Consider the following 23,741-nt stretch of genomic DNA (forward strand, 5'->3'; position numbering starts at 1 on the left):
CTGAGAACCCCATAGGACCTCAGTAACCTGCTCAGGGGAGGGCCGGATGCTCTCTCCCGACATGCACCACAGCCCCGTCGGCCCCGCCCCCGCCCCCGTTCCCTGCGAGCTCCAGGGAGCACGTGTGCGGACCGCCGCCCGGAAGCGTCCCTTGTGCGCGTTGCGTGCTGGGAGTTGTAGTCGGGGGGTCCCGGCCCGCGGGCGGCTGTCTTGCACTCTCCATGAGGCTTCTGCTGCTGGTGCTGCTGGTGCTGCTGGCGCCGGTCCGCGCGGCACGACGCGGGGGGCGTGCCTCGCGCTGAGTCAGCGGCGGCGTTAGCGGGGGCCCTTGCGCAGTTTCCCTTCCCAGGCCGCCGACCCTGCCCGCCCGCCGGCCGGCTTGCCAACCTGCCCGCCCCGCTCCACGCCACGCAGGAGAAGGCGCTCGGGGACGCCGAGCCGGCGCCGAGAGGAGCGCGGCCCGGGCCAGCTCGGCTCCGGCGCTAGCGCTGCGGCTTGTAGCGGAGGACTACAGCGACAAGGACGAGGGCCGCTCGCAGTCCTCCCTGCGTGCGGCGCCGCTCCCGGCGGCTGGCCGACCCATCGGGAGTGCCGGCGAGGAAGGGAGCCTGGAGTGATGGTGACTGGAGGCTGGGGGGCGGAGGGCCGGGGACCCTGCGTGGCCGGGTGGGCCGGGCTTGGGGTTCGGGGACGAGCGGTGGCGGCCACGTCCCGAGTGTGTGGCTGCCGGTTGCCGGGTGTTTCATCACCCGGGCGGCCACGAGGCTTCGCCCAGGGAGGGATCGGGGCTTAAGATAGGGGGCGAGGCCGGCCTTCAGGAGGCTGCCCCCCAACCCCATTTGTGATAGTTTTGGAGTGTATCCCACCATTTTCAGCTGTAGAGACCTCAAGTTGATATGCTCCCTTCCCCGGGACAAATAGGAGATAGAAGTGCTGTTTCTGCGTAGTAATTTGCCAGCACGAATAGCCCCCCCCCCGCCCCCCATCTTTGCTTCTTTTACAGTCTTGCAGCAGTGGAGAAGCGTGATGTTTCCCTGTAACCTGAAAAACGAGTACTTTTTTTGAGAGCCTTCAGTAGTGTTACTGGGGGAAGTTACGTTGTATTTAAGCGACTTGTCAAGTTGATGTTAAAAGGTTGGAAAGATTAAGACAGTCTCAAACAGGCTTAAGTAGATGTGCAGGAATTTTCCACATTGTTTGATTATTGACTTGATGGCTAAGGAAAAAAAATTACAGCTTCGTAGTTTATTTCTCGACCCCACCCCCACCCCGGCTTTATCCACCTTTGCAGGTTGTGTAAAATGTTTGCCATATTGTAACAAATGTTTAAGCCGGCTAGGCTCTGTGGGTCAGAATACTAGGAGTCCTTTCCCAGTCTTTATTAGGAGTTTGTTACCTTTTAACACTAGCTATAGCTTTTCAATGCTTAGTTCACAGATAGGTGAACATTTATTTTGAGCACCTTAGTGGTTTTTTTTTTTTTTTTCCCGGAATTTGTAGATGGCCAGGGTTTGAGAGGGATTCCTTCTCTATGGATAACTGTAGCAAGTTTGCTTAGGGTTTGTTGTTGTTGACGATCATGTGTTCTGCCCCCCCCCTTTTTTTCCTCTCTCTGTTTGTCAAGATTCGAGTGAAATGGCAAAGTTTAAGCAGTTTTTTTCTCCAAAGCAGTGGATAATTGAAAGGAAGTTTTATAAGGTTCTCAATCAGGGGTTTTCATAAATTCTTAAACCGACTTTTCTCTCGGAACATTTATAAGAGGAATAATACTTTACTTTCCCTGGAGGAACCATTTTGCTTTCCCATCTGTTCAAAATACCATTCTAGTTTTAAGAATGCTTCAAATAGTTCATCCCATGTGCCTACCTCTGAATTTATCAGCTATTGGAGACATGCTTTGCCTACACAGTATTCTTTAGAACTTTGCCTTTTTTTTTCTCTGATAGAAAGGAATGCATACTTACATTCTCTGTGTAGCCTCAATTTTTGTTTTGTTTTTGAGACAGGAATCTCACTGTAGCCCTGACTAGCCAGATAATCTGTATGTAGATATACCAGATTGGCTTTGAAGTCACAGAGATCCTCTGCCTCTACCCCCTCAAGCAATGGGATTAAAAGGAGTGTGCTACCTTGACTAAAGACTGGGTTTTGTTTTTTTGTTGGTTTAGTTTTTTGGTTTCTCTTTTTCTTTTTTCTTTCTTTCTTTTTTTTTTTTTTTTTTGGTAAGTTTTTTTTTGGTTTTTCAAGACAGAGTTTCTCAGGTTGGCTGTCTGGAACTCGATCTGTAGACCACGCTGAAGTCACCCAAGACCTACCTGCCTCTGCCTCCCCAGTATTGGGATTAAAGGCAGGAGCCACTACTACCCCGGCTGGTTTTTTGTTTTTTGTTTGTTTTTTTAAAGATTTTATTTATTTATTTATTATGTGTTCAACATTCTGCTTCCATGTATATCTGCACACCAGAAGAGGGCACCAGATCTCATAACAGATGGTTGTGAGCCACCATGTGGTTGCTGGGAATTGAACTCAGGACCTCTGGAAGAACAGTCAGTGCTCTTAACCTCTGAGCCATCTCTCCAGCCCCTGGATTTTTGTTTTTTAATGACAAGATTGGAATATAGCCGGGCGTTGGTGGCGCTTGTCTTTAATCCCAGCACTTGGGAGGCAGAGGCAGGCGGATCTTTGTGAGTTCGAAGCCAGCCTGGTCTACAGAGTGAGATCCAGGACAGGCTCCAAAGCAATACAGAGAAACCCTGTCTCGAAAAAAAAAAGATTGGAATATAAAGTTAGGACTTAAAATTTTACATGTATGTGTTTATCTTGTATGTATACAGGTGTGTATTTGTGTGTACATACAGAGGAGTCTCTTCTTCCACCATGTGGATCTAGGGAATGAAGAGCCTGTACCCCAGTCATCTTCCTGCTTCAAACCCAGAACATTTTTTTTGGTTGGGGGGAATTCAAGACAGGGTTTCTCTGTAGCTTTGTAGACCAGGCTGGCCTTGAACTCACAGAGATCCATCTGCCTCTGCCTCCCAAGTGCTGGGATTAAAGGCGTGCGCCACCAACACCCGGCCTAAACCCAGAACTTTTAAAACCCCAGACTGGCATTTTTAAATTCCAGGAACAGCCGCCTCCCAGCATGGGAGGCAGAGACAGGTGGATCTCTTGTGAGTTCCAGGACAGGCTGGGCTACAGAGTGAGTTCCAGGACAGCCAGGGCTGTTACACAGAGACACCCTGTCTCAAAACAAAACCAAAAAATTTCCAGGATAGTGATGCATGTTTCACAGTCATTGTTCTTGACGGGTAAGGAGAGAAAACAGAGCTTGTAAGGAGTATCTAACCCAGTTTGGTAGGGTCAGACAGCAGGGGCCAGAGCCACATTAGTGCATGAGGTGATCTGTGAGTTGAAGGCCCTGCAGGAGCCTTCACCATGGAGCTGAACCGAAAAGAGCAAGTGTGTGCAAAGGTGAATAGAATAGAGTGCCACTTGAGAGCTGCCTGGTAATACGGTGTTGCTGGCCCTGCTGAGTAAGTAGCCTGCAGTGTGGAGGAGGCTGGTTGTTTAGAAGCGTTTGGATCTTCATCCTGTGGGCAGTCGGCATTGAGATTGCCTTGCCATGGTTTGCAGGTTGGCTATGAGTGGTGAGAGAAAAGGCTGACCTTCCTTTCAAGGCTCTCAGGATCTCATATCCTGATTCTGATTCCAAAAGGACCTCAGAGAATGGGAGCATTAGGGAACCTGCACCCTGGCGTTGTCATGGACGTTTCTAAAACACGAGACCTCCGTTCACCTCTTGGTCTCTTTAATTTCCCCTTAGCGGTAATTAATTTAAAAATAGACACACAAAAAAAGCTTTATAGCTTTACAATAGGAATGTAAGACCTAATTTCCCTGACCTCACAGTGTTCCAGAAAAATGTGTTTTGTGTATTTGATGTGTCTATGTGTGCTTATGTTTTGCACTTGGAAGCCAGAGGTCTATATCAAGTGTCTTCCTCCATTCTATTTACTCTCTTGTATCCCGCCCCCTGTAAACACTCCCCACCACTTTTTTTTTTTTTTTTTTTGAGGCAGGGTCTTACTGAACCTGGAGCTCACCAGTTTGGCTAGAGTAGCTGGCCAGAAAGCTTTGAGGATCTGCCTAGTGTTTTTCCGCCACCTCCCCAATTCTGCCACACCTTTATGTGGGTGCTAGGGAGTCAACTTTATCCAGGTCAAAGTGCAGGAAGTACTTCACCACCAAACTCCTCATCCCAGAGAACACAGCATTCACATGGTTTTAAGTTTGTTCCAGGTGTGTTGCAGAAAAGCATGTTGTGTGTCAAAGAACTAGCTGTCTTTGGAAGCTTATCCTGTTCTGCTTTGAGTATATTAGACTCTGTGTTGTGAGGTTAGGTTACTTTCCAGGGATTCAGGGGAGAGGAAAGCTGGTGTGGGGATGGGGGAGTTCTGCAGTTAGGGAAGGCATTTATGAAATGCATTTCTAGTATTGGCTGCAAGACCAGAGACCTGTAAAAGGCAGAATTAACTCTGTTCCAATGCTAAATGAGTCAAGCCATTCTAACTTTTTAAAAGATGTCTTATGATCATACTAAGTGTAGGCAAAGTCTTACAGTCACTAAAACAAGGGAAGATGGATATCATTTTCCCCAGGTAGACATTGTTTGACAGGCAGCCCCAACACTGACTACATGCATGCATGCATGCTTCTGGAAGAGTTACTTTCCGTACTTGGCTGGTCAGCTTTGCAGGACAGTACCATCTGAGAGCCTTCATAGTGTACTTGTTTAGACTCCAAAATTAGACCCTGGTGTGTGCTGCAGGCTCCCTTGACCTTAGGGTGGACTTTGCCTCTTCAGAGTTGTGTCTTTTCAGCCGCTTCTTATATTCCAGATAATCGTCTATTGTTTTCTGTGTGCAGATGATTGTGGATTCTTCTGTGGGATTAGAAGCCACGTCTGTTGTGATCGGAAAACTCCAGGAATAACAGCAGACATGGATGAACAGGCGCTTTTAGGGCTAAACCCAAACGCTGATTCAGACTTTCGGCAGAGGGTAAGTCGGTCGGTTTAGTCCTTCTTAAACGCATGCCATCACAAATGTGCATTGGAGGGTTTAAGCAGAAATCACATCTGACTTGAGTAAACATTAATAGGACCAGACAGATTTGAGGTGGGTATGTTCTGAATATTGAAACATCATGTGTTGTGATTGACTTTTGTTAAATGGGCTGAACCAGGGTGCTGAAACCTGACCTGTGAAGGCAGGTCCTTGGCATTTCTCTTGTTGCAGAGTTGTAACAGTTACAAAGGTAGAGAATTTTTGCAGAACCTTAGTGCCTAGTGCTGTGCTCTACTTTCCCATTGCTTGCCTTGGACTGGAAGTTGTTTCACTCTTGTGTTGTGGACAGCTAGCCTCACTGTTATTTAGCCTTTGCAGACTAGAAATAAGCAGTTTTGATATGCCATACCTTAAGTTGTATGAAATGATTTTGTGACAAATCCATTTGGAGATGCTGGTATCCTTGGGTAAATATAAACAATTAAACCCAATATAGCCTATAAATCCACTAAGGACTTTAACTGAGTGATAAAAGAAGACACTAAAAGAACAAGCCTTTAATTAATTTTTAAAGACATGAGTGTTCTGAAGTTTAGGACCAGAGGAAGGAGGGGTTTTTCTTTCTTCCTACTCCTTATAGCAAAGTTGAGAGCTTCTGTAAGTGAGCTAAAGTTAACAACTGAAGCATTACAGCTGTATTGGAGTAGAAATTTCTTTTAAAGTGGTTTTAAAAACAAATGAGCAAATACTTCCCAAACAGTTTCTGGTGATATGATATATGCTTCTGCTGATAAATAAATAACTAGCCCCCCAAATATGGCATATAATAGGAATCTAGATGTGAGTATCTCAGGAACCTAGAAGTCCAGGCTTTTTTATGTATAAATGCTTGTATTTTCATAGGGATTTAAACCAGCTGCTTTCACAGTAGCTGAGACATTGCAGTCTGACCTTTAGCCTAGCTTGATGTTGCACTCGGATTATAATTAAAAGCTTTTGGCTGTTTTATATGTGTCAGGTGATGGGGGGGTTGTTTGTTTTTTATAGTTTTTGTATTTATTATTTGGGAATTTCACATCATGAACCCTCGAGACACACTTCCCATTCTTCCCAGGTCTCCCAGGTCTGGCCTCCAAACCACCTTCCCCCACAAAAAAAAGGAAAAAAAGTTCAAATTGTGTGCCCATATACTCACAGGAGCATGGTCAAACTCCCAGTGGCTAGCCCCTTAGAGAAAACTAGTCCTTCCCCACCTTACCTCTTCCAGAAGCCCTCAGCTATGAGGAGCTACCCTTTAGCATCCTTACCATGATTTTCTATTGATTGATTGGGAATTTCATATCATGCACCCCAATCCCACTCATTTCCCAGTCCCTCCATATTTCCCCTTCACCCTTGAAGCACCCTCCAAAAGAAAATTTTTAAAAATTCAAGAAAATAATTTTAAAAAAACAAACACTACACTCTTCCATCTTCCCCACTGTCCGTCACCCCTTCATTTGTCTTAGTGGCATTGGGAGCTTTTGTATACCCTTTATCCAAGCAGCTTCACTTGCAGTTGTTCACTGTAATGAGTTATTGCCTCTGGCTTTTGGTCCTAATCTCAATTTTTTTTTTAAATAACTTAATTTTAAATCATTTAATTTTATGTGCATTGTAATTGTAAGCTACTATGTGGGTGTTGGGAGTTGAACTCAGGTCTTCTGGGAGAGCAGCCATGCTCTTAACCCCTGAACTCTCTCTCCAGCCCCCTTATCACAATTATTATTTTTGTTTTGTTTTGTTTTGTTTTTCGAGACAGGGTTTCTCTGTATCGCTATGGAGCCTGTCCTGGAACTCGCTCTGGAGACCAGGCTGGCCTGGAACTCACAGAGATCCACTTGCCTCTGCCTCCAGTGCTGGGATTGCTTCCCTCTAGGCTGTTAACTGGGAATTGAACCTAGGCACGGTCTCCTACTACTGAACTTTACCCTAGTTTGTTTTGTTTTGGCTTGGATTTTGTTGTTTTTTGTTTGTGAGAACAACTTTTTCACCATGTGGGGTCCCAGGGATTTTATCGGAGCTATCTTGCAAGCATTGTTCAGTTTGTTTCAGGAAGCATCTTGCTGTGTTGCCTAGACTGGCTTGGTACTCACCTTGAACTCCAACAACAGTCCTCCTGCTCCCGCTTCCAGACTGTTGGGAGTTACTGCAGTAGCCCACCATAACTAGTTTTCCTTTTAAGAAATTCTACAAAAAAAAAAAAAGAAAAGAAATTCTATTATTGTGCCAATGGCATATGTGTTGATGTTGGGGACAACTTGGAGAATCATCTGTCTTCTCACTTTTATGTGGGTTCCAGACTCAATCTCAAGTCACGGAAGCACTTTTCACCTGCTGAGAAATCTCCCCACTCCCCAGCCCCTTTTCTCAGCTTTCATTTGTTTGTTGAACTGGTAGGGGTTGGGGGTTAGCTTTTATATTTATCTATTTGATGGGGCAAGAGCATGGTGAGCCTGCCATAGTGTAGAGTATGTATTTAGAGGGCAAATTGCAGAAGTCTGTTTCCTCTTCCTCCACCAGGTGGGCTCTAGGAATCAAAATTCAAACACTGAGCTACCTTGCTAGATCTGTTACTTTGTTTTGTTTTGTTTTGTTTTGTTTTGAGACAGAAGCCTCAAACTTCTTATGTAGCTGAGAATGACCTTGAAGTTTGGTCCTACCACCTACACCTCTGGAGTACTTAGATAACAGACAAGCATGGCCACACCTGATTTATATGGTGCCTAGGGTTTAGCACCCTACCACCTGAGCTGCATTCCTGACCCTTGCTGCTGTTTGAAGAAAACTATGTGTTAGTGAGAGTTTTAGCTGATGAACACCTCCCCTTTATTGTGAGTGGATTATTAACAGCATGCATAAGTGACTTCATTTGTCCACTGTCCTAGCTGTCCTAGCTGTTCCCAATGGTAGCCCTGGGTTTTATAGGAACTCTGACATTACCAAGGATTAGAGTCAGGTCTCCCAATACTGCCCTCCATCTCAGATACCAATTGTGAATCCAGACCATCTGTGCTTATGAAAGGCGTGTCCCACTACCACCTGGCCCCTCTGTACTTCTGATGACTGCCTGCTAAATGAAGAACTACTCAGTCCTTCACAGATTTGATAATTGGCTACAATGAGTCAGGACTCAGAAAAGCAGTGTACTTTTGAATGCCAGTTTGATATAAAGGATACAGCTCAGAAACAGCCAAATGGAAGAGAGCATTAGAAGGGCCAAGGGCTTCTGTGCATTTGTGCCTCCTTCCTAGCACTAGCCTAGAAAGTAGAGTTTGTTAAAGAGATTGGCATCTTTCTCCCCTCTCACCTGCTACCCCCTGTCCATCCTAGATTAGTCATTGGCCAGGAAATTCTGTGTTTTTTTGTTTAGCATTTACTTACAGTCTGCTTTGTGCACCCTTCATAGACCCCTTTACGAGTGTGCATACCTTAATATTATTGCACCTGATAAGCACTTAGGCATTTCTTCTCTGTCATCTTCTTAACCCAGTGGTATCTGCAGGGTGTTCTTGCAGCATCTCGAGATCTTTACCATAAGGAAACTGTTCTGGGTGTCTGATAACTGGTCACTGATCTATTTCTGGCAAACATCTGGACTTTGCACATATTTGGAAGCCTGGGTTGGATGTTTTCGCTGACGTATTAAACCCAGATCCGTTGTTGATTATTGGTTCACTCCACTCTTTGTTTAGTGTGTGTACGGCATCAGAATTCAGAACCAACTGCACTGCTTTATTTTGCATTCTTTCAGGCCCTGGCTTATTTCGAGCAGTTGAAGATTTCCCCAGATGCCTGGCAGGTGTGCGCCGAGGCTTTGGCACAGAAAACATACAGGTAATTAAGGCAGATTCTCTATAGTCTATGAACATGAAGCATTTTAAGTTTCTCTTTGGAAAGTATTTTCATAAAAACGTTTTGTTGGCTTGCCTTTTAGAAAACTGTTGGTAGCATGAAAAGAGAAAAATAGCAAACCAACTTTTGAGCCATTCATGAATTGATTTTTCAATAAAACTATCCTTTTTTTGTAAATTTATCTATTTTTGCTTTATTGGTGTTTTGCCTGTCTGTATGTCTGTGTTGAGGTGTTGGATCCTGGAATTACAGTCAGTTGTAAGCTGCCGTGTAGGTGATAGGAATTGAACCCAGGTCCTCTGGAAGAACAGTCAGTGCTCTTAACCGCTGAGCCATCTCTCCAGCCCAAACTATCCTTTTCTTTTGTGTATTGTGCCGTGGAATAGGCTACACTAAACATGTCCTTGTCTTACTGTTGGAAGTTGGTGAAGGAAGTAGTCATTATCTTAATCTAAAGTTTTCACTTAGGGTGTCTCAATGTTCAGTTACTATTCTTTGATGTTAGGACCAAGGTCCTATTGATGACACTAAAAGTCTACCCGGGGCGTTTCCAGCATGGGCCTCTGAGGAGAATTCAGGAAGGGTGAAATATATCTCACCCGCTTTCCCTGCAGCTCTTCAGTTCTCTGATTACTGAAGCCACACACATACCAAGTGTGGAAAGGCTTCCCCTGCTGCATGCAGTGTGGCTTTCTGGGTAATCTTTCTCAAGCAGCAAAAGTAGTTCATGGAAGTAGAAACTCGTATACTCACTTCATCCTTGGTTAACTTCTTATTAAGGAAGAAAAACCGGCTTGGGAAGCTTGTGGGAAACAGCTAGCTAGCAGGACACAGGTAGCCCGCTGATGGGAGCAGAAGCATGGGGCCTTAGTGTGGCTCTCTAGCTGGAGTTCAGGCCTGTAATCCTGTTCAACTGCAGCCTGGTTGAGTTTATTGAGACTTGTTTTTCTTAAACATCTTGGAGTGTCTGCATTCCTACTTGGACTGCTCTTTACATAGGAGATAGTGTCCCCTCACAAAGCCTGTTTCACGCCCCTCCATCTGGACTGAACCAATCCCTGGACTCCAAAGGAATCTGGTCAGAATTGTTGGCTGTATTACCCCTAGAGGGAGTTAGATAATGGATAGCTGTGGGGTTGTTTGGGTTTTTTTTTTTCCTTTTTCCTAACAAAGGTGGGTTTTTTGTTTAGTTTCTGTGTGAACTTTGAGTGGTCCTACCCTGTTTATTTTGAGTCTGCCTGTAAGAGGACTGACTAATATTTACATTCAGGTCGGCCGTAGACAGCATCCTTCAGTCTCTTACTGCTGTGACGTTTATTTCATCTTGCATCTTCCTAGCTGTTCTAAAGCAAAACACAGAAATTGTTCCAGGAACCTTGACGCTGCACACTAGAATTTGGGGCAGTGGCCTCTACTTAACAGAGTACTGTGTTTAAGGAGTGTATCAGAGCATGAGCTTATGTGGCTTATAAAATGTCAGGGTCCTGCCACATGTTATGAATTGTATTTAGAGCTCTCTTAACCCTTTAAACCCAGGGCTTGGGCCTGGGGCTGATTGGTGAAGCCTTTGCCTATAATTCATGAGGCCCTGAGTTTGGTACCTGGTGCCATAAAACAAGACAACAATAAAAATAAGTAAAATAGAATTGGTAAGTAAAAAGCTGGGCAATAAGCCTAGCTTTAGAGACCTCACAGTTGTTAATAGTATTTTGCCATTGTTTTCCCCAATTTGTTTTCTGATTATCTAACCTTTTTTTCTTTTTCAGTGATGATCACATAAAGTTTTTCTGCTTCCAAGTATTAGAACATCAAGTTAAATACAAGTAAGCCTTTTCATTGTTTTTAATCTCAAAGATTTGTTGGAACAGGCATGTTGTTTAGTTTGTTTTTCTGTCCTTGAGGAAGCCAAAGTACAGATAGCAAACTACCAGTGTAGTAATTATATCTGGGCTACAAATGTGTAGACTGAACTAGCCAGTCTACAGGCTTATTCTGTGGTTCACAGACCTCAATGCATGGTTGGTTTAAAAAAAATCAAATAGCTGTCATTTGTTTGAATGTAAACTGAGCCACAAATCTGAGATCACTGAGTATCGCTATCTGACAGGCTCATCTGTGCATTCCTTGCAACTGTATTAATGGATAGTGCAGTGTCTTTTAGGAAATACAATGGGATGCTGTAAAACTCTCTCTTTTGATAGGTAAGATTTGCATTCAAAGCCACAGACAGCAAATGTATTTGGTCACTCTTGTCCTTTTAACAGGTACTCAGAACTCAGCACAGCTCAACAACAGCTGATCAGGGAGACGCTCTTGTCGTGGCTTCAAGCTCAGGTAAAATAGTCATTTCATCCGGTTCGTTTGCTGTCTCAAATCAGCGGTTTCCTGTCTTGTACTTAAAGGCTGCTCTTGAAGATAATGGGTTGAAACAGTAATAACTTAAATTGTATTCATAACCAAAACCATTGTATCTTCCATAACATATTATGGGAACTTCTTTTTGGAGACAGGGTCTCACTTTGTAGCCCTGGCTGGCCTGGTACTTCTGTCTCTGCTTCTCAACTGCCAGGGTTAAAGGAACCTGCCACCACACCTTCCTGAAACTTGGTTATAAAAAGTAATTTAAAAAAAAATTTTTAAGCTTTCATTTTTTTCATTATGTGTATATGCCTGTTTCTGTGTGTACATATGTGCCCCTGATTGCAGGCACCCACAAGATCCCTGGAACTGGAGTTACAGGTGACTGTGAACTGCCCACTGTGGGTTGCAGCTGCTGAACTCAGGTTCTCTGCATGAGTGGTACATGTATTTAACTGCTGAGCCATCTCTCTAGCCCCCAGTGTTTATGACATTGTTAAACTATGTGACAGCAACTGCTTTTTTGTTTGGTCCTCAGAGGTTGCCTGTGTTGACGGCCTCTTTATAAAGACGCTTTTAAAAGGCTAGTATGGTTTTTTTCACAGCATATTTATTTTGGTTAATTTTAGTTAAGCTTAACATATAAAAAGCCGCTAATGTAGCTACTTGGGTAGTGGTCGTTGTGGTGTACTCCTTTAATCCCAGCACTCAGGAGGCAGAGGCAGGTGGATCTTTGTGGGTACAAGGTCAGCCGAGTTCCAGGACAGTCAGGGCTACACAGATAAACCCTGTCTCAGTGGGGAAGGTGAAGGGGAGTTGTGTACATGGAGCTTAGTAAATGAGATCCCTTAGTTCATGCCTATATCTCAATACTCCAGAGGCGAAGGCAGGAAGATTATGATTTTGAAGCTAGCCTGGAGTTTGAACAAGTTAAAGGCCAACTTAAGCTGCTTACTAGACTTTGTCACATAAAAACAAGGCCTGAGCTAGGCCAGGTGACTCAAACCTTTGATCCCACACAGGCAAATCCCTTTGAGTGAGGCCAACCTGGGCTACTTAGGAAGACCCTGACTCAAAACAGGCAAAAAACTCCCTGCTCCCCCAGCCCCCTGGGGGAGGGGGAAGAGCTGGGCTGCATCTCTGGGAGAATGTTTGAATACCATACAAATTTATCCCCAGCACTAGGAAAATAAAATTCTAAGAGGCAGGCATTATTCTCTTGCTCATCACGTGACCAGTCACTTGCACACATGGGTAATTTTGCAGTTTGCTGTGCTGCAATCTGGGCAGTGTTGACGTTTAATTGTGTTTTTTTGCCAACTGATGATAAATAGAAATAACTAATGTGCTTTTGAATAGTTTGGATTTAATTTCATGGATATTTCTGTTTGCCAGATGGTGAATCCACAGCCAGAGAAGACCTTCATACGAAATAAAGCAGCCCAAGTCTTCGCCTTGCTTTTTGTTACAGAGTATCTCACTAAGTGGCCCAAGTTTTTTTTTGACATTCTCTCAGTCGTGGACCTAAACCCACGGGGAGTGGATCTGTACCTGCGTATCCTTATGGCCATTGATTCAGAGTTGGTGGACCGAGATGTGGTTCACACATCAGAGGCAAGTAGCTTGGAACCTTTTATAGGGGAAATGAGCATATGATGAAAAGGACAGGGAGTCTTACTTTTTTAAAAAAATAATTTACTTAACTTTATTTTTATGTGGTTTGGTGTAAAGGTATCAGATCCTCTGGTACTGGAGTTACAGACAGTTGTGAGCTACCATGTAGGTGCTGGGAATTGAACCCTGGTCCTCTGGAAGAGCAGTTAACCTCTGAGCCCTCTCTCCAGCCTGGGAGTCCTATCTTTTGCATGTTCTTTTTGTTTGTTTACCCCACCCCACCCCCAAACAGGTTTTCTCTGTGTAGCCCTGACTGTCTTGGAACTCACTCTGTAGACCAGACTGTCCTGGAACTCACAGAGATCCACCTCTGCCTCCTGGGTGCTGGATTAAAGGCGTGCATCATCCTGCCCATCTTTTTGCATGTTCTTAAATTACAAATGTACCTAGCGTCTTGAATTGGCTGACAGTGAAATTTAACCCCTCCCACCACTGAAGATTGAAATTAGAGCATAACATGAGATTTGTAAACTAAGGTAGTATTTTCACCAGTGAAGTGCACGTTTATTTTTTCATAGTTCCTGTGAAATGCTGTTTATACTGAATGCTTGAACATGTGAAAAGCAATGGCTTATGAATGTGCATGCCAGTGGCACTGCCTCCATAGCCTCGGCCAGTCATGGTGCCCAAGCCCTCCGAGTTACTCTTTATTTATGTATCTAGACATCTCCTTTGCCTTTTGTTTGTTTGTTGTTAAGTGGTGCTAGTAATTTACTGTAGTGTTTTCATCACTGCCAAGGAATCTTTACGGCTGAGGTGCAGCCTTAGTTGAGCCTATTCCTGAAGTAAGCAATACAAAGCGATGGTGAAATAAGGAGAGCCACTGCCTCGTGTGCAGGAGGCCCTGGATTTGATCTCTATCACTTAATTATAAAAGTAATTGGTAAAGAGTGTGGGAATTTTAACTGGCTTGGGAAACTGGAGTAGGGTGGCCTGAAGTTGGAGGCCCTCCAGAGTTGCATATGGAGAGCCTTATCTCAATCAAAAACCCACTGGAAATAGCTTTATATGTATATAATATTTTAAGATGATTATAACTACAATACATTTAAGTCATTGCCAATTTTTTTTAAATATCTTAAGTGTCATTTTTGTCTGATAGAAATAATTTCACATAGTTAAAATTTCTAAGCAATGCTTATTTATAGTTTGTATTTAATGAATGAAGTCTGGCACCAAGGAATAGAACGGAAAAGGAAACATGAAGAATCACAGGATGTAATTTTAGAGAAGATAAATAGGAAGCCATGGTGGGGGCTGCCTAGTAAGCCTGGAGGTTTCATGTAGAGGAAGTCACTGTGTGCAACTGTACTTGGATGTCTAGCGCTGTTTCATAATCTTCCTTGTCTTTTGTGTTCTTTAGGAAGCTCGCAGGAATACCCTGATAAAAGATACCATGAGAGAACAGTGCATTCCAAATCTGGTGGAATCTTGGTACCAGATTTTACACAATTACCAGTATACTAATTCAGAAGTCCTGTGCCAGTGCCTTGAAGTAGTTGGGGCTTATGTCTCTTGGATAGACTTATCCCTTATAGCCAATGATAGGTTCGTATGCCTATAATTTTTAAACTGAAAACTGTCATTAAGTTAAAAACTTGAGTTGGTGTCTAAAACTGGTGAACCAAAAATGTTAATATCTTTATTCCCCCATCACCAGGTTTATAAATATGCTGCTAGGTCACATGTCAGTAGAAGTTCTACGGGAAGAAGCATGTGACTGTTTATTTGAAATTGTAAATAAAGGGATGGACCCTGTGGACAAGATGAAACTAGTAGAATCCTTGTGTCAAGTATTACAGACTGCCGGGTTTTTCAGCATTGACCAGGTCAGTATCTCTTACATGTACGCTTTGAAAACTGTCACAGATACTGAACTAATACGGCTTTTTTTCCCCCTCGAGTTTTGGGTATGTCCTTGATCTGACAGTAAACTACTATATTTTGAGAGCCCCAAGTAATATCTGTGGCATTTTCCTTGCACATTTGGCTATACCCATTCTGACACCATTCAGAATGGTGCATGCAGTTTGCAAGTTTGCAGTGTTCCTCACTCCTGAGTAACAAGAAATACAGTGTTTACACTGCATTTGGCCCAGGTTAGACCTAGTGACCATAAAAGTTTCATTTTCATTGTAGACTTTTCCATACCCTTGTTTTGTTTATGTTTCTCTCTCTCTCTCTCTCTCTTTTTTTTTTTTTTTTTTTTTTTTTTTTTTTTTTTTTTTTTTTTTTTTGGTTTTTCGAGACAGGGTTTCTCTGTAGCTTTAGAGCCTATCCTGGCACTCGCTCTGTAGGCCAGGCTAGTCTCAAACTCAGATCTGCCTGCCTCTGCCTCCTGAGTGCTGGGATTAAAGGTGTGCACCACCAATGCCCAGCTCAATGTGAAGGCTTCTTGTTCTTGTTTGTGTGCTAGGAATCGAGCGGAAGCGTCCCAAAGCTTCTTGCTAGCACTGTCACTGAGCGGCACAGCAAGAAAGCTGCAATGGCATTCCAGGTTTGGCCACAGTTGATCAATAGTGTTTCTAAGACATCTTGGAGTTTTTTATTGCTTTTAGTGTGTGTGTATGTATGTGTTTTGGAAAGTGGGTGTGCTCACATGTGCTTGAGCTCACACCAAAGGGCACATGGTAAGGGAGTTCCCAGGACAGCCTCCAGGGGTCAGTTCTCTTCTTCCACCAGGTAGCCCAAGGATGGAACTCAGGTTGTCGGGCTAGGTGGCAGCCCTGCCTGGCCCTAAGAGATCTCTGTATTGGTGATAATGTCAGTAATAAGGCTTTAGTAGGTTCCTTCTTCATGCACTGAAAGTAGTTCTGTTACCATCTATTGTCTTATTTAATATCTGGGGCTCTTTAAGAAAAAGAAATCTAAAATAGTAGAAGTAGAGCCTCTGTGGGAGAACAGCTTATTGATAACTACTGAAAATAATCAGGTCTGCCTATCTCATCGGCAGTGACTTAAAGTGAGCCTCTATAGTAGCAGCGCTGTGTCTTTGTAGGGAAGTTGAGGCCTAAGTAATAACTGCCCGGGTCATTACATGTGCAGTGCCGCAGCACAGACGTCATAGCTGAACAGTTAGGGAAGGTGGCTCTAAAACTTACTTTTACTTAAGCTCTTTTTTCCTCCTCCCACCCCCCAATTGTTAATATCCATAGGACTGTCATTAAAACCACAGTTGCAGGGATGGAGAAATGCCTCAGGGGTTGAGAACACTGGCTGCTCTTCCAGAGGCTGTAACTACAGCTCCTGGGAATCCAGTGCCCTCTTTTGGCCTCTCTAAGCACCAGGCATACATGTTGCACAGATATAGGTGCAGGAAAAACACCAAACGTGCAATATTTCTCTAACTCAAAAAAGTAAAACATAGTTGCTTTTAGACTACTATCAGATAATAATGATAGCAGAAAAATTCAAATTCTGATAATTTTCCTGGCATAATGATGGAGTTGGTAGCTGTTGTCATAACATTGAGCCCTAGGGCCAACAAAATGCTCAGCAGATAAAAACACCCTTATCTTGATCCTAATGACCTGAGTTTGATCCTTGAAATCCATGGTTGTCCTGACAGTGGCATATCCACACCCACACCAACCCTCTGTGACGTACACAGATCACATGATAATATTTTTAGAGATTGAACCCTGTAATTGGCACTACATTCATGCTAAAGGTCAGGGTTTCCTCTTCCCCGAGGCTGGTGGTTGTAACTGTGGTCTTTGCTTACTGCTCATAGGAAGAAGATTTGGATTTTGTGGCCAGATTTTCTAAGCTGGTAAATGGAATGGGACAGTCCTTAATAGTTAGCTGGACTAAGTTAATTAAGAATGGGGCTGTCAAGAGTGCTCAAGAGGCCCTTGAAGCTATTGAGACGAAAGTACCACTTATGTTACAGCTGCTAGTTCATGAGGATGATGACATCTCCTCCAACATTATTGGATTTTGTTATGATTATCTGCATATTTTGAAACAGGTGAGTCCTTGCTTTGTTCTTATCCAGTAGATATGTAAAGAGCTGTTGAAAATAAGAAAAAGTAAAAAGAAAACACCCATAATCCTTGTTCAGCTTTATATATATATAAATTCTGTTGATTAGACTTGGTGAGCCCTGCCTGTGATCCCAGCATTCAGAATGGGGGAAGGTTTTCACCATCATCTGCTCCACACATAGCAAGTTCAAGGCCAGCCACGAACAACATGAGTCCCTTGCCCCAAGAGACACAATACATTCATAAATCATAAGTGTGGTCTGGGATTATTTTTGTTTTCTTTTTGTTGTTTTAAACCTGTATTTCTAAACACAGGAACAACTTGTTAAATTCTTTCTTGATGGTTGTTTCCCAGTTACTGCCGCACACTGAGAACGTAGATGGCAGCACCCTCTGTGGGTATAGCATATTTACTTAAAAGGTGATTTGAGGGCACAGCAGCAGCAGTGGCTCCTCTCTTGGTTGTACCTTCCCCAGCCTCAGTCTTGGTCTGGGGCACAGTACTTTCAGTGAATTCCCATTCTCTAGAGTGTGCCCCAAATCCAGTTTGAAAGTGGTTGATGTACCCTTTATCAGTGGGCACATTCTACGTGACCAGCTGATGCTGTTATATACGGAGTAGATAGCTGAGTGGACTGATCATCACAGTTCTCCCCCAGCAATGCTAGGTTTGATTTATATTTGGTTAATTGACTTATTCAAGCTTAAAGTAACATCTTTGCAAGAGGAGTATAGCTTTCGTTACTTGCCTGTGTGTCTGCGTGTGTGTGTGAGTGTAAAGACTAGGAGTCAGTGTGGGCTGTCTTCCTCGTGCATTTCTCCACCTCACATTTGAGTCAGGGCCCTTGCTGAACCTGACTGTAGGCTGGCTGGTCAGTGTAGTGCTGTCTGCACCTACACATCGTGCTCTCCATGTGTGCTACCATGTTTGGCTTACACAGATGTTAGGGACCTGAACTTGGGGTCCTCTGCTTGTGTAGCAGGCACTGTAATAGCTGGGCCATCCCCCCAGCCCTGTTTTCAGGGCTAGGTTTGTTTGCAGTGCTGGAGACCGGATCCCGAACCTGGAATTTGCTAGGCATCCCCCGTCACTGTGCTACCTCCCACCCCAAGCTGTCTTTATTCTTAGAAACGTAGCTGTTTCCGTGCACAAGTTAAGGGTCTTTAGGATTGTGGAAGCTTTGGTCTTTGCTTTAAGAAGCTGAGCATGGTCATGCACTCTAATCTCATCTGTTGGTGGGGCAGAGGCAGATTTCTGTGAGTTTCAAGGCCAGCCTGGGCTGTATAGTGAGTTCCAGGCTAACCATAGCCACATACTGAGACCCTCTTTCAAAACAACAAAAACATCATTTGCTGTCTTACAGCTTAATTCTTTGTAAATATACCACAAACAACTTAATCAAATTAATCTTATTATTGCATGTATGTCAAGTTATTCACCAGGCATTATTATATCTGAAGTTATTATATCTGAAGTTAGGAATCTGTTAACTATAGATTCGCTGTCAAACTACTCAGCAGAAATTTGTGTATCTTATTTTGTTATACTGGAGATTGGACCCGGGGACTTGTACATGCTAGGAAAGTGCTCTATATGTAACTGTACCACCAGCTCCTGTGTGAATGCTTTAGAAGATAAGCAATTGCTTAGAAAAATACTTCAATAAGCAAATATAACATTAGAAATAAATTATTGTTGACTTTGATTAGCAAGTATAACATTAGAAATAAATTATTGTTTGCTTTTATTTTAAGCTTTCAGTGCTCTCAGATCAGCAAAAAGCTAATATAGAGGTAAGTGGTTTCTTTAAAACAGTGATAGATTTTTCTTCCTCCGAATCAGTGAGTTTACTGGGGTTCTTTCCCCAACGGTGAGTGAGCAGAGACAGTGCATCACAGAGAGCCCACCCCAGCTTTGGGTGCTACTCCCAGAGGCTGCAGTGGTGAGGTGTCTTCCCAGCAGCCCCTCATGAGTGTACAGCCCTGGGGAGGGAGGGAGGGCTTAGTGGACCTGGTGAGATTAGGGCCTTGTGAGTTGTTTCCTGAGTCCTGGGTAGCCTCCCTCCAGGACAGATTGTTTTAATTTGGATTTGTACACAGCACTCTCCCTTTGTCATTCTTCACGCCCTCTTCATAAGATTCCCTGAGCCTTGAAGTGAGCGATGTAGGTGCCCATCCAAGGCTGACCAATTCTTTGTCTGAAATCTACCTTGAAATAAAGCTCAACTTCCAGATGAAAAAGAACAACTAACAAATGTTATTTCCTCATTAATTTTAGGCAATCATGTTGGCCGTTATGAAAAAATTGACTTATGATGAAGAATATAACTTTGAAAATGAAGTAAGTAATTTTTTATTTGTTTTTGTTTTTGTTTTTTTCCAAAACAGGGTTTCTCTGTGGCTTTGGAGGCTGTCCTGGAACTAGCTCTTGTAGACCAAGCTGGTCTCAAACTCACAGAGATCCGTCTGCCTCTGCCTCCCTAGTGCTGGGACTAAAGGCATGCATCACCACCGCAGGGCAAATAATTTTACATCAAAGAAAAACTGGTTTTCATTTTTCTTTGCTTGTTTGCATTAAATTAGTATTTTATATTTTAGTTTTAGAGCCTTTTAAAACAAGAAATAATGTCCTAAATCAATAGTGTTTATACTGCTGTAGTTATTTACATTAATGTCAATTTGGGGCGACACTTATGGAGACCTGAATCCTTTGCTGTCTAAAGGGTTGGAAAAGTGACTCATTAGATAAAGTGCTTGCTGTGTAAAAATTTGGATCTGTGTGATGACTGTAGACCTCTGGATTTGGTGGTGCAGTCCAGAGCTGGGAAGGCAAGCATCTGTGAAGCCTTGGGGTACATTAGCTAGCCAGCCTATCCTGGGCATTGAGTCCCAAGACTTGATGAGAGAACCTGTCTCACGCACACCAAAGGTGACTAGCTCCTGAGACTGACTTCTTGTCACATGCACACGCACGCACGCACACATACAGAATCTTGTGAGCTAGGTTTAGTGATATATGCCTGAAATTCCAGCAGTTGGCAGCCTTAGGCAAAAATATTGCCATAATTGTTGAGCCAGCCTGGGCTATAAGCTGAGTTACAAAATAAGACCCTGTCTCAAAAAAAAAAAAAAAGAACCTTATAGCTCAATGGTAGAGCCTTTGCTTACTACATTCAGGCCCTAGATTATATCTATAGCAACCCAAAGAAGGAAAAATAATAACTTTTAACATTGAATTTATTAACACTATTATAATGCTCCATTTGCTAAGTACTGGATTGAGACCCAGTCAGTGAAGGAGGGTAAGAATGAGGCTTAACTGGACTTCTTCATCTAAAAGTTTGTCCAGGGTCATGAGAGGATGACTTCCCACTAACTATAGGGCTGTCCAGTACTTCCTGAACACTCAAGGTATGAGTAGCTTAGGTCTGTGCTTCACAGGGTAATAATGGTAAGAACCAGCACATTAGCCCCAGTTGTAACCCTGTTAGCACTTTGGGGGAAATAAAAGGTGAATGAAGACAGTAGGCAAGTCTTGAAGCCTAATGTGGACCCATGTCGACTGTATTCTCTCAGCCCTGTTCCCTGTTCCCTGTCCCCTGTGTGTGACCCCGGCCTTTGATTTTAGAATTACTAATTAGTGAGCAGGAAGGGAAATGTTACTGAGCATTTGTGATTTTGTTTTCTATTCAAATATAAAAGGTAAACATGAACTGACCATTTATGTAAATTTAAAGGTCTCAAGTTTTACATATTTATCACTATCATGAGGGTGGGCCAGGGTGTTGCTGCAGAGGTCGGAGGATGGCTTTGGTCAGTTCCCTCCTCCCTCCTCCCTGGGCTGCAGGTAAGGAGTACAGCCCTCAGGCTCTGGGGACAAGTGCTCCTAACCTCGGTGCCATCTTGATGGTGACGCCTTAAAGACTGGGCTTTTAACTTGTGTCGCAGGGTGAAGATGAAGCCATGTTTGTAGAATACAGAAAACAACTGAAGTTGCTGTTGGACAGGCTCGCTCAGGTGTCACCGGAACTAGTGCTGGCTTCTGTTCGAAGAGTGTTCAGTGCCACACTGCAGTAAGTTCTACTGTTCTACTCGTTCCTGCTGTGATCTGCAGCAAATGAGTCATGCCATGCTCGTCGCTCCTTACATCTCAAGAGACAGTTTTGCTGCTTATCCTGTGTCTCCTTCTGTGGTATAGACTACATTGCTTGACCAAAAAAGAAAAAAAAATGGCTTGACTTTTTAATCATTCAAGACATTTTTAGAAATGGTTTTTATTAGCATGTCAGTTATACTTAACAATGAGTTTCATTATGGTATTTCCATACACACACATTCAGCCATTTTCAACTCCCCCTCCCCCCAATACTGTTACTTCCTCTTGTCCTCTTCCTGCTGCTTTGGTAACCAGTGGGTTTCACTGGGGTCGGTTCGTTATAGGAGTGTGGGCACCTCACCAGCAGCTGTACCTTTGAAAGAAGTTTGTTGTTGCATTACTGTCCTGAGTATCACGAGTTTTATGAAAAGTTTATGTTCAGATCTCACAGACACACACTTCCTATGCTTTGGTAGGAACTGGCAGACTACACGCTTCATGGAAGTTGAAGTGGCAGTAAGGTTGCTGTACATGCTGGCAGAAGCCCTCCCAGTGTCACACGGTGCTCACTTCTCAGGTGACGTTTCAAAAGCTAGTGCTTTGCAGGACATGATGCGAACGGTAGGTATCCTGAGGGCCCTTTACTGTAAGCGTGACTTGCTCTTTGTGTTGTGCTGTGAGCTCACAGAAGTTTCTTAATTGTTGGAGCTTGGTATGTTTTTACAGAGGGAGTCATGGATGCTTCGGTAAACAAAACTGGGTCTCTTCTTTTTTTTTCCCCCCCCTTTCTAGTTGGTGACGTCAGGAGTCAGTTCCTACCAGCACACGTCTGTGACGCTGGAGTTCTTTGAAACCGTGGTTCGATACGAAAAGTTTTTCACAGTTGAACCTCAGCACATTCCATGTGTACTAGTAAGTGTGACCTCATTCCCGTTTTTAATGATCAGATAGTTTTCTGTCCTTGTTTTCTGTAACTTTTCTTAGAGTCAAAAATTTACCTACCTAATGATGGGTGGTGGTTTTATGTAAATCAAGTCCTTAAGAGCCTATTTGTGTGTAAAATAACATTCCCAGTCCTGCCTACGAAGTTCAATTTGATGTGAGTAAAAATGCAGTATGACAATGAAGTCCTTGAATGAGACCGGAAATGATGAGTATCTCTTTCTTCAGATGGCTTTCTTAGATCACAGGGGTCTGTGGCATTCCAGTGCTAAAGTCCGGAGCAGAACCGCCTACCTGTTTTCTAGATTTGTCAAATCTCTCAAGTAAGTACTGGCTTTCAGTGCTGTTTGTGGAGGTGGCTGAAGATAGAGGCGGCTCCTCCCACAAGGACAGGTGCACAGGGTTGGTGTAGTTGTGAGGGCTTCTCTCCCTACTGCCTGACTGGCTGCTGCATTCAGCACTGGCAGGTGGCTTGTTTGCATGTTTTTATGCAATTTAATGTATTATATTTTATAGGCTTTATGTATTATTATTGTTTGTTTGATGTATGTGGGGGTACAGCTTTCCCACTAGGATCAAGGTATCAAACTCAAGTCATTAGGTTTACAGAGTAAATGCATTTAATTGCTGTGCCATCTCTCTAGGCCAGGGTACATGTTTTTTGTTTGCTTGTTACTGGAGATGACACACTCATGATTCCATTGCCTTTGTCTACCTCCTAAGTACTGGGGTTTATATAGGCTTTCGCCATGATGCCCTTCTTGAGAGTCCATTTTTAACATAATGTGTTGTAGGCAGTATCTTTTTTTCCCCCTCTGGTTTTTTTGAAACAGGGTTTCTCTGTAGCTTTTGGAGGCTGTCCCAGAACTCGCTCTGTAGAGCGGGCATATATATATATATATATTGTTCTGTCTGCATGTATGCCTGCAGACCATAAGAGGGCACCACATCTCAATTACAGATGGTTGTGAGCCACCATGTGGTTGCTGGGAATTAAACTCAAGACCTCTGGAAGAGCAGCCAGTGCTCTTGTTCCCTGAGCTGTGTGTCTCCAGCTCCATATGCAGAATCTTTTTAAGTACCTTTTTTTTTTCAATGAAAAGTACTTAAGTAGGGGCATCATCTTGGCAGTATGTCACTACAGAGCAGGTAGACCTTCCAAGTGGCTCGCAATCAGATTGGCTAGCATAAAACTGATCCTTTTGTCCTTCTGATTTAAAGGAGGGTTGTTACTTTAGCAGTTTGTGAGCACATTACTTACCCATGCTTTTCCTCTTGATTTCATTCAGTAAACAAATGAACCCTTTCATTGAGGACATTTTGAATAGAATACAAGACTTATTAACCCTTTCTCCACCTGTAAGTATCTCCCGGGTGTCTTCCCCAGATATCTTTGAGACTGCCTGTGCCATTATAACAAGCTTCACCCTCTCGGGTTTTGCTTGTTTGTAACCAGTGGGAGGGGAGGTGTGTGTGCAAAGTTTATTTGGATCTGTTTCCTGAGACTTGATGACAAGCATATTTGTAATGGAAGGAATTTGGCAGTGTGGAATATGTTCTCATTTCTCTGTGGTTAAATGTAGCTGAACTATTAGTGGAGTAGAAAAGAGATCAACTTCTAAGTCTCTAATGTGATCATATTTGCCATTCTCGGTGCCATTTAAAACTGAAGTTTTTGTCTGCAGATTTAGTGTTTAAAAAATTCTGTCATAGCTGGGCCGTGTT

At 43.4% G+C, this 23,741-nt stretch overlaps 1 protein-coding gene across 1 annotated transcript in view; it reads left to right on the forward strand.

Annotated features, from left to right (window-relative positions):
• The first annotated feature begins 282 nt into the window (after positions 1-282).
• Positions 283-23,741, forward strand: part of Xpot (exportin for tRNA) — a 39,269-nt gene continuing 15,810 nt past the window's right edge. Inside the window, exons 1-16 of the mRNA XM_027392298.2 lie at positions 283-619; positions 4,927-5,060; positions 8,860-8,942; positions 10,727-10,783; positions 11,225-11,294; positions 12,714-12,932; positions 14,356-14,540; positions 14,653-14,821; positions 16,726-16,962; positions 18,734-18,772; positions 19,257-19,319; positions 20,927-21,051; positions 21,551-21,695; positions 21,867-21,986; positions 22,245-22,339; positions 23,306-23,375. Coding sequence (XP_027248099.1) covers positions 5,001-5,060; positions 8,860-8,942; positions 10,727-10,783; positions 11,225-11,294; positions 12,714-12,932; positions 14,356-14,540; positions 14,653-14,821; positions 16,726-16,962; positions 18,734-18,772; positions 19,257-19,319; positions 20,927-21,051; positions 21,551-21,695; positions 21,867-21,986; positions 22,245-22,339; positions 23,306-23,375 — 1,737 coding nt within the window. The 5' untranslated portion in view covers positions 283-619; positions 4,927-5,000. The remainder of the gene's footprint in view (positions 620-4,926; positions 5,061-8,859; positions 8,943-10,726; positions 10,784-11,224; positions 11,295-12,713; positions 12,933-14,355; positions 14,541-14,652; positions 14,822-16,725; positions 16,963-18,733; positions 18,773-19,256; positions 19,320-20,926; positions 21,052-21,550; positions 21,696-21,866; positions 21,987-22,244; positions 22,340-23,305; positions 23,376-23,741) is intronic.

Source organism: Cricetulus griseus (genome assembly GCF_003668045.3).
Source record: "Cricetulus griseus strain 17A/GY chromosome 1 unlocalized genomic scaffold, alternate assembly CriGri-PICRH-1.0 chr1_0, whole genome shotgun sequence".
Taxonomy (NCBI): domain Eukaryota; kingdom Metazoa; phylum Chordata; class Mammalia; order Rodentia; family Cricetidae; genus Cricetulus; species Cricetulus griseus.